The 9,964-nt window shown below is 47.8% G+C and overlaps 1 protein-coding gene across 1 annotated transcript in view; it reads right to left on the bottom strand.

Moving 5' to 3' along the window:
- Positions 1-510: 510 nt before the first annotated feature.
- Positions 511-9,964, bottom strand: part of NENF (neudesin neurotrophic factor) — a 10,528-nt gene continuing 1,074 nt past the window's right edge. The window contains exons 2-4 of the mRNA XM_029227112.1: positions 2,838-2,898; positions 1,762-1,865; positions 511-810 (exon numbers count right to left, since the gene is read on the bottom strand). Of these exons, the coding sequence (XP_029082945.1) occupies positions 634-810; positions 1,762-1,865; positions 2,838-2,898 (342 nt within the window). The 3' untranslated portion in view covers positions 511-633. The remainder of the gene's footprint in view (positions 811-1,761; positions 1,866-2,837; positions 2,899-9,964) is intronic.

Raw genomic sequence — 9,964 nt, 5'->3', positions numbered from 1 at the left:
CCTCCTCACCACCTTCCAGCTGCAGAAGGGGCTGAAGCCAGTTCATACCGTCACTCTCCTGGTCGTGGTGTAACGCCAGGCCCCTTAATAGCTTTCTTCCCCATTCTCCACCCCTCCACCTAATGCACCCCATTTCTGCCACATCTCTTGGATGCTCCTGCTGCCCGGCCCCCTCACAGGCCGGGGAGACAGAAAGCAGGCCAGCAGAGACAAGGGGTGCTGGTGAGGCTCCAAGGAGAGGGCACGTGTGGAAGAGTTCTCCTTTTGTGAAAATAGGAAGTTTATTTTGGCACTTATTCTGAAGTACACATGGTCATGGTAGAAAACCTGGCAAGTACAGAGCAATATAAAGAAGCAATAAAGGTCACTTGTAATTCCTCTGCCCCCATAGCCCACGTTGACACCTAGGAGGTGTCCCCCCTCAGCGACTATTACCTCCCTGGCTGGTGTGCGGGCAGGATACCTAGGTGGGTAGAACAGTGGACCAAGGGCAATAAAGGGCATTCCGTGTTCCAGGTTAAACATCTCCTTTATTCAGATCTGGTGACCAGAGGCCCCAGCAGCCTGTTTTGCAGGAGAGTTTGCATCTGAGTGTCTCCCTGCCTCACCCTCCCAAGAACGGTCTCCTGCAGATCAGAACTCGTCCTTTATGTCGAAATGGGGCTGGTCTTCAGGCTTGAAGTCCAGGTTGGGGCTGCCGTCCTCGTTGAGGATTCTTCGGGCTGTGTAGCCAACGATGGGATATTTGGCTTTGTACACTTTGGTGAAGACATCATCCAGGGATTCCAGTTCCTCGGATGTGAGGCCCGTCTTGGGGAGAAAAGCCCAAGAAATACAGGGGTAGGAATGAGTGACTCGTGCCTGCCACCGGCTTCTCGCCAGCCCCTACCCCAACTTTACTCACCCCACGCCCCCTAATGCGAGGGAAAAAGTGTTTCAGAAAACAAATCGTGGACAATTTTTTCGAGACAGCCCTGTGTGTGCGTGTGTGTTGCGGAGGTTACGTGTGGGGGGTGCAATGGCTGCACTGTTTGTGGTCTGACTGATGTAGGAATTGGACTCCAGAGAGCCCCCAGCCCGGTTGGCGTCGGGGGGCGCTCTGCGGTCTGCAACCACCTCCTCCTGCATGATTAAGCCCCCTGCCCTCTACACTCCTCCCCTTACAGATTTACACATCCTTCCCCCTCTCTGTAGTTTCTTGATTTGTTTCTGTAACGTTGCAGCTTAAAAGTGTGACTCACCTGAGCACAACGGGGGGGTGAATGCCAGCCTTTCTGTTGGGATTACTTAGACCCCGAAATGGTTTTTGTTAATGCTATTTTCTCCTTCACAGAAATATGAGCACGGCGGAGACTCTGCTCTCCCACCCTGTTCCTCCCCTGAGCTACCGGTAGTGGCCTGGAAAGCGGGTCTCAGAGACTAACAGCAAAGCTATCACAGGCTGGGGGGTGGCAGGTGCAGACTGTCAGGGGGATGGGGCAGCCAGGGCAGGCTGGAGCCAAACTCTGAAGATCAACTGAGTTTGATCTCAAGTTCACAAGAGTTCACACTTGACTCTGTAGGCAGTGGGGAGCCCCGGAAGGTTTTGAGCAGGAGGGGCACAGGCAGATATCTACTTTAAGAAAACAACTGGCTACCTCTGGAACAGTAAACAGACTAGTTAGGAAGCTTTGCTACTGCCCAGAGGTGGGGCGTGGGGAAGAAAAAAGGCCATGGCCAAGGAGGTGGGACACTGTGACAGAGGCTTATTATCTGGCTCACAGTGTCGTGGGTGAGGTCTGCAGGATCCAGGGACATCTTGGCCACCCCTCTGGTGGAGTCCTTCCCGGTCAAGGCGTTGTAGGGGGCTCCTCGTCCGTAAAACTCTGTAGTGGGGAGGAAGGAAGAAGATGTGAGCGCATGTGCACAGAGCAGCCAGGAGCCTGTACACGGCATGGGGCGGGGCTTCTGAGACCCCACCCCACCCCACCCAATCCTGCAAAGGCTCGGCTGAGGAGAGGGACATCAGTGAGGATGGGAAGTCCAATAAGCCGCCCCCAGCCTTCCCACTGGATTCCGCTAATTCAGAATATGGAATAAGTCACACATGCTGGGCTGAGAGGTGATTTTTTTTTTTTAAATACAGAATGAAAATAATCCCTTAAAAATATTTAAAATGTAAACAAGAGGGACTTCCTACTGGTGGTGCAGGAGGTAAGACTCCACGCTCCCAATGCAGGGCGCCCAGGTTCCATCCCTGGTCAGGGAACTAGATCCCACATGCATGCTGCAACTAAGAGTTCACATGCCGCAGGCGAGCCACAACTAAGGAGCCCGCCTGCCGCAACGAAGGCCCAGTGCAACCAAATAAATAAATATTTTTTAAAAATGTAAACAAGAAAAGTGTTCTGTCTTCCTAAATGTTCATGGAAGCCAAGTCTACTTCCATACATCTTTTGTTTGGTATCAAATAAACAACGAACCATTACAAGACTACTTGCACGATATCAGTTGTAGTTTCCATTACGGAAAACATGAGACGGCACTAAAACGTTCTATAATGTTCTATGATCACGACTCTTTGCTAAGTAATACTTTTCCTCTCACTGCTTTATCTAGGGTAAATCATCCAGTTTGACTTTGATTCAATAGGCAACAGGCAGCCATGGAAGGCTTTTGAGCAGAGCATGACATCATTAGAAAAATACTGTTGAAGTACCTCACTGACAAAGATTGTGAACTCATTCTGGCGGGGAGAAGGACCTGCCCAGCATTCCCTCCCTTCCCTCACACCTCCAGCACCCACTCAGGCTGCCACGCTCCCCAGAGGTAAGGATTCATAAAGCCAAGCCACTTACCCTTTCCAGAAGTGATATCGAACACCACCCCTTTGACTGCCATGTAGATGGGCTGATCTTCCTAGGAAGCAGGAGAGAAACTGTGAGGAGACAAAGAGCCCAGCTCCACCAGTTCAAGTGAGTAAAATCTCTTCCCATCACAGCCGGTGCAGAGGGTGGCGGGTGAAGTTACAAGCCGGTCCTCAGGGAGCTCGCCCCACCTGCGTAATGTCATGCCCACTCACAAAAACCTGGAAAAGTCACGAAGCATCATGACAAGCCTATGGCAATACCTTTCCCAGGAACTGAAGCAGCTCCGTACAGATAAAAACTCAAAAGAGTATTAAATGAATTACTTAAATCAGTCCATGGGACTTCCCCGGCGGTCCAGTGATTAAGACTCCACGCTCCCAATGCAGGGGGTGTGGGTTCGATCCCTGTCTGGGGAACTTAAGATCCCGCATGCCGCATGGCATGGCCAGGAAGAGAAAAAAATTAAATCAATCCAAATTTCATCTTCATCAATGTACATACATGGAGGTAATCAGTGTAAATGATTTATTTTATATCAATATTTTGCTTCCTACAGGTAATATTAGCTCATACAAACATTTTCATGTATTGAAATAACCAAAACAGCTGTCACTTAAACAGTTCTATTTTATTTTAGTGATACTGTGTACCTGTTTGTGTAGCTATTCTATTTTGGATCATTTCCAATTCCTGAGAACTATAAATGGCTGCATTACGAATATCTTTCTACAAGGTACTTTCTAATTTGTTGAGTTATCTCCTTGAGGCCTATTTCAATGTATTGCATATAAGTAGATGAACAACAAAATCACGTTTTATATTTTACCAGTTTGTCCTTCAAAAAGCCATTTAGGGTGCTAGAAATATACAAGCAATACTGTTTCCTTGCGGTTCCTTGGCTTTTACACTTTATTTTTTCCTATATCCCTGGGTATACAAAAGGAAAGATAGAAAAAAATGTAATTCCCAAGCGACAGATAAGGACTCTGGAGGAATTTTAAGTTAAAATCAGAAGGGGCCTTGAAGATAATCTATCTAACACCTTCGTTTTACAAATGCACCTTCATCATCCAGGCCTGAGGAGATTATGAGACCTACCCAGAGTCACAGAGCAAATCAGAGGGAAAGCAGTTTCTGGAATCTGGAGCCCAGGAATCCAAGGCTCAGTCCCCTCTCTGGCCTGCCCCACCAGAGGGCACACAGCACGAGGACAGTGCACTTGCCTGGGACCGAGAGAGGGTGGGTGGGTGTCCTGGGAAATTCATTCAAAAGACCCAGGGCCACGAAGAAAGACACAGGGAGTGAGTGGGTCGGAGGTACCCAAATGTTAGGGAACCAGGGGAGTCACCCGCATCAGTGAGGCAGGGCCTTTATCTTTCCTCTGGGTTTTGGGCTTGCTTGGCCATCTGGCCTTCCTCCCTACCTGTGGCCAAGCAGGGCCAGGAGAGAGTGCCACGTGAGCTACCATGACAAAGGGATACCAGAGCAGTGCGGCAGAGGAAGGAGGGCCTCTTCCACACCTGGAAGAGCCCTGGAGCCTGGGTGGAGGCAGGAAGGCGGGAACTCCTGGGCCTCCAGCACCCTCAGACCCTGCAACAGAGGCTGGGGACAGAGCAGAAGTTCCTCACCGGTGACTCTTCTTAAAAAAGAGAGAAACTACTACAGACGTTTTCTTCTGCAGAAATACCTGGGCCCTCCAGTGGTCTAAGGCCATGTTTTTCTAACTGCAATTGGCATTGGTAATATTAGTGGGTTATGCAATCAATTTAGTGATTTATCAACAGGCTTAAAAAAAATGAAATAGGAAAAAACAAAGTTCAAAATAGAGCAGAAACTAGAAAACATTAGAGTGCTTCACACATAGTAAGAATGAGCATAGTTTCATGGCACTTTTGTTTCAGTTGTGTGTGTGTGTACACCAGGGTAGGATGCAAAATACATTTCTTAACACAGCCAAAACGTCTGCAAGCCGTCATTTTATTGTATAATTAGAGAGGGTGGTTTCACCTCTTTACTCACCTGCCTCTATCCAACAGCCTTCACTGTCTGTATATTCTTTATTGTCTGTCCAGAATGATTCTTTCAGAAGAAGTACAAGTCCTACTCTTCACTATTTTTTTTTTTTTTTTTTTGCCGTACGCGGGCCTCTCACTGTTGTGGCCTCTCCCGTTGCAGAGCATAGGCTCCGGACGCGCAGGCTCAGGGGCCATGGCTCACGGGCCCAGCCGCTCCGCGGCATGTGGGATCTTCCCGGACCGGGGCACGACCTCGTGTCCCCTGCATCGGCAGGCAGACTCTCAACCACTGCGCCACCAGGGAAGCCCTACTCTTCACTATTAAGTTTTAGAAAAGCAGAAAACAAATGTCACCCCATCCCCCCTTAGTACAGATTCCAGGGAGAGCTGGTGAGTGAGCACAGACAAATTCCATTTACAAAGAATAACCCTAAAGCCTAGAGGGGCCTTGGGTAAGCTCAGGGTCCAGGGTTGCCCTAAATAAACTCAGAAGGTAAACAACATTTCTGGTCATGCTTGCCCTCTGATACCTTCTTCTTAGCTGAACCAGTATACCCCCGAAAAGGTCACTGCCAGGAGTGATGGAAAGGGAGGCTCTTGGTGGTTCATTTCGTTTGTACAAACTGGAGAAAGCACAGCCTGGTCCACCTCTTTTACTCACTAGCTGTTTAACCTTGGGCAAGTTACTCAACCGCCCTATGGCTCCTTCCTCACCTGAAAAATGAGATGATGATAATAGCTCCTTCCTCACGGGTCATCATTAAATGATTTAATGCTTTAAAGTGGTTAGGACGGTGCTTGGCAGAGTTGGCTCTATATTAAGTGTTTGTTAAATACAGACATCTGGTCCCAGGCCCGGAAGTCATGCTGGGGGTATGGGGGCAGGCGGCCCTCCCCTCCCTGCATTTGGTATCCTACGGTGCAAGTAAGGCAGAAAACATATTTTCTGAGGATAGCAAAAGTCAGTTTTGCCCTTGGAGGGTGGAGGATGACATTTGCTCGGGACCAAAGAGAACCCTCAAAGTCACCCCAGCCGCCCCGCCCCAAAGCTAACTGCTTCATGACATCTGCTTTCCTTAATAAACCAATCCTCCCCTGCCTTTTTCCTCCATCGCTGAGGCAGGGAAAAATAACATTCACGTGCCATTGACTCGTCTCCGTTGGGGAAAATTCTGCAGATTCCAGCGTCTGACATACAGGTTAGAATGCCAGCAGCAAAGAAGGGATATATACACCTCTCCCCGCCAGTCCTGCCACACATTTATTTCCCGAGGAAGAACGATGACCAACCTCATGAATGGCTTGTGATTTATGCTGTTTTTCTATTCTAAAAGCTCGATGTGAGGGTAAGTCATACAAGAATATTATTTTGATCATGTTGCCTGGGCTGGGCCCTCAGCCACTCATGCTGGTTACTAGAGGCTTATAATTCAGGACAATTAATATATTTCAGGTGTGATCAAAGGGAGGGCAGAGAAATTCATATTTACTGAGATTCTACTGTGCTAGGTTCTCTCCATATGTTATACATGTCTACTTATACTAACGTATGTCACTTAGGTCAATTTTTACAATGACCTTCTGAAAAAGGTATTACTATACCTGTTTTGTAGATGGAGAAACTGAGGCTTAGAGTTTAAATAACTTGCCAACAGTTTCTCTGCTGGTAAATAAATAGCCAGAAGTCAGACTCACACCTGTTTGATTCTAAAGCCCTTCCCGCGACATTCATCCTTGTCGAAAACTTGAACGCCAATCTTTGACCTATATAATTTGTAAACAGTGAAGCCCTGCTAAAAGAACAGTTGATGTGACATGGCGAAAGCTGCCAATGAAAGCATGTGATCAATATCTCTAGTTATAAGGGCAGCTGAAGAAATCAGGGTCCACAGGAAGGCCCTCTGGACACATATGACCTTTCTCCACCTACGTTCATTTTTGTTCAACATGCTTACTCTGTGATCTATGTGTTATCTACAGGAAAGGTCCCTAAAATGACCTCCTCTTTGCAAGCCTTACTAGGATTACCGGGAGAATGGGCTTTGAAGAGGCACCGGGGAGGCCGGATTTCAGCAGGTATTCCAAGAGGACTAATTCATGCTGGAAGCACACGTGTAGTTCTCTTCACACTCCCACGTGGGAATGATTCAGGGAGCCACACTGTGGATCACTCTGACAACCTAAACTGCCCCAAAGGGATAAAGTAGCACAGGGCCTCGTGCAGTAGATCCAGAACACCGTAGGTTCGGTGAAAGACACCAGCAGCCGGGACCCCTGTCTTTCGTGATTTCCAATCTGAAGCGTCCACTGAAGATACTAGGCAGCTTCCTGTCGGGGTGCGCGAGCTCTCACCACAAACCAGGGAGCAGAATGTGGAACAGGTGGGTCTGCCTTGGCTCTCGTCCAAAAGGATTATAACAGAAATGAGAATTCATAGCTAGTTGTTTCAGAACAACTTGTTATACAAGGTCCACAATCCCATAGCAGAAACCCTTGGGGGTCAGATGTGTTTTGGAATTCAGAGTTTGTCAGATTTTAGAAAGGTGTTATGGGGCACATGCCAGAACACCTACCGGGGTCTGAGGCAGCACCCCATCGTCATCTATATCAGTATTTCCACAGTAAAGCATAAACATGGATATTCACACTAAGTAGGATAAATAAAGACTATAAATAGACTCATGTAGCTCCAACAAGGTTCCATCACCAAAGGAGTTCAGATCAGGCAGGGTTTTGCTGTCAAATGACGTAAAAAAGAAAAAACCTTCTGGGACTTCCCTGGCGGTTCAGTGATTAAGAATCTGCGCTCCCAATGCAGGGGGCACGGGTTCGATCCCTTGTTGGGGAACTAAGAACGGGCCTGATGCACAGCGGCGTGGCCAAAAACAAAAAACCTTCTGCTTTTCAGAGCTTATCTGATTTCTGAATTGCATAAGAGGATTATGGGCCTGTTACAGTGCCTCTTGTTTGTATCTTTAACAATAAGCTAATAAAAATAATAGCAGCTAAGATTGATTAAGGCTTACTATGCTAGGACTACACTAGGCCTACCACGCTGTGCACTTTGCATATCGCCATCTCATTTAATCCTCACAAAACCCCTATGTAGAGTAGGAACGCTCATCCTGTAGCCATTATCACAGTCAGTTTTATGTGTCAATTTGGATAGGCGACAGTATCCAGTTATTCAGCACTTATCTAGGTATTGTTGTGGAGGTATTTTGTGGATGTGATTAATATCTACAATCAGTTGACTTTGTGTAAAGGAGATTATCCTGGATAATCTAGGTGAGCCATCAGTTGAAAGGCCTTAAGAACAGAATTCAGGTTTCCCCGAGGAAGAAGAAATTCCACCTGTGGGCTGCAGCATTGCTCCTGCCAAGGGTTTCCGGCCTGCCCTTCCTGACAGCCTGCCCTATGCATTTCAGACTTACCTAGCCAGCCTGCATGATCACATGAACCAATTCTTGCAATTAAAAACATACCCATATATATATATTTTTCACTGGTTCTGTTTCTGGTGGAACCCTGACTGATAACAAGTACCAGAGATGAAAATAGAAAATTGAGACTCCAAGAGGTTTAGCTATTTGCCCAAAGGGACTCAAACCCAGATATGATTCAAAGGCATAACGCTCTAACTATACTATTTGTATAATGTATTATACAAACGGTAACACTTCTGAGAGTGAAAGGTGGTGCTATTAATAATTATCCCAGGGCTTCCCTGGTGGCGCAGTGGTTGAGAGTCTGCCTGCCGATGCAGGGGACACAGCTTCGTGCCCCGGTCCGGGAAGATCCCACATGCCGCGGAGCGGCTGGGCCCGTGAGCCATGGCCACTGAGCCTGCGCGTCCGGAGCCTGTGCTCCGCAACGGGAGAGGCCACAACAGTGAAAGGCCCGCGTACCGCAAAAAATAATAATAATGATAATTATCCCAGGACAATAGGCATAAACCAGAACCATCTAGGGCAAACCTCAGCACAGGGCAGCTCTAACCAGCTGCGCTCAACTGCCTCTCTCCTCTCTTACTCTCTCTGCCTGCAGACATCTTCTGGGCGCCACACCCCAAACAATTCTTTCCCTAACCCGCTTCCATCTCAAGCCTCCCTCTCTCCTTCTGGCAGTTGAGTATCAATCGATAATATCAGCATAAAAAAGCCAAGGGTCTTTTCTCAGCCCTCATCCTGAACCCTGGGCATGGTTGCTGCATGCAGTCTCCGCTAGGAATTCTCTCTTCCCTTGGACTCTGTGCTGGGGGTCCCCAAGATTACCCCCCCATTTGGAGATTCACGAGGACTCATGGAACTTAGCATATAATTGTACTCAGAGCTATGTTTTATTACAGTGATGTAGTAAGGGTCATAGGGGAAAGGACACAGGTAGAGTCTAGAGGAATCTATCTACCCGTGGACTTCCTTACACTGTCTGCCTCCTATGAGGGGCCACACAGAGCACATTCTTTCCCTGGCAACAAAATGCAGCAACACGTGTGCAATGTTTTTGCCCAGGGAAGCCCGTGAGAGACTCAGAGCCCAACGTTTTAACTGGGGACCGGCCATGCAGGCCCTCTCTGCCTAGCAGTGTTCAACATGAATGCACAGTTTCTACGAAGAGCCCAGACTGAGCCACCTTTATCTGTCAGGGAAATGCAGAACACCCTGGAAATCCAGACATCAGCCAAGGCCTTTCTAAGGACTGCGGGCCTGTTAACTCTTTTCTGCACAGGTTCCCTAACCCAGTACCATCTGGTTCCCTGCTGCTCCAAAAGATGGTGTCCCTTAACATCCAGTCACATACCTGTCTCCCTCCTTCTGTGTTCTCAATGACTCAGGCTTCTAACCAACCTCTCTTTACAGTGATGCCCAAACTAGTACCACTGCCTAAGGGCCAGGTTTCTAAATCCCCCTGGAGAAACTAGTCCAGCTAAGGCTACTTAACTTGGGGGTTAGGGAGCCCACACCAGAGTGTTTTAACAAGAGAATTATTAGGTTCCTTCCTTGTTCTACCACTAACTGGTGGCATGCCTCAGTTTCCTCACCTGTAAAAGCATGAAGTTGATTCCTATCAACTCTGAAACGCTGTAATTCCCTGATTTCC

Source organism: Monodon monoceros, unplaced genomic scaffold (genome assembly GCF_005190385.1).
Source record: "Monodon monoceros isolate NGI ecotype Baffin Bay Population unplaced genomic scaffold, NGI_Narwhal_1 Super_Scaffold_18, whole genome shotgun sequence".
In the NCBI taxonomy this organism is placed as follows: Eukaryota; Metazoa; Chordata; class Mammalia; order Artiodactyla; family Monodontidae; genus Monodon; species Monodon monoceros.
The sequence above is the reverse complement of the archived record's forward strand: the minus strand, read 5'-3'. Positions and strand labels throughout refer to the sequence as shown.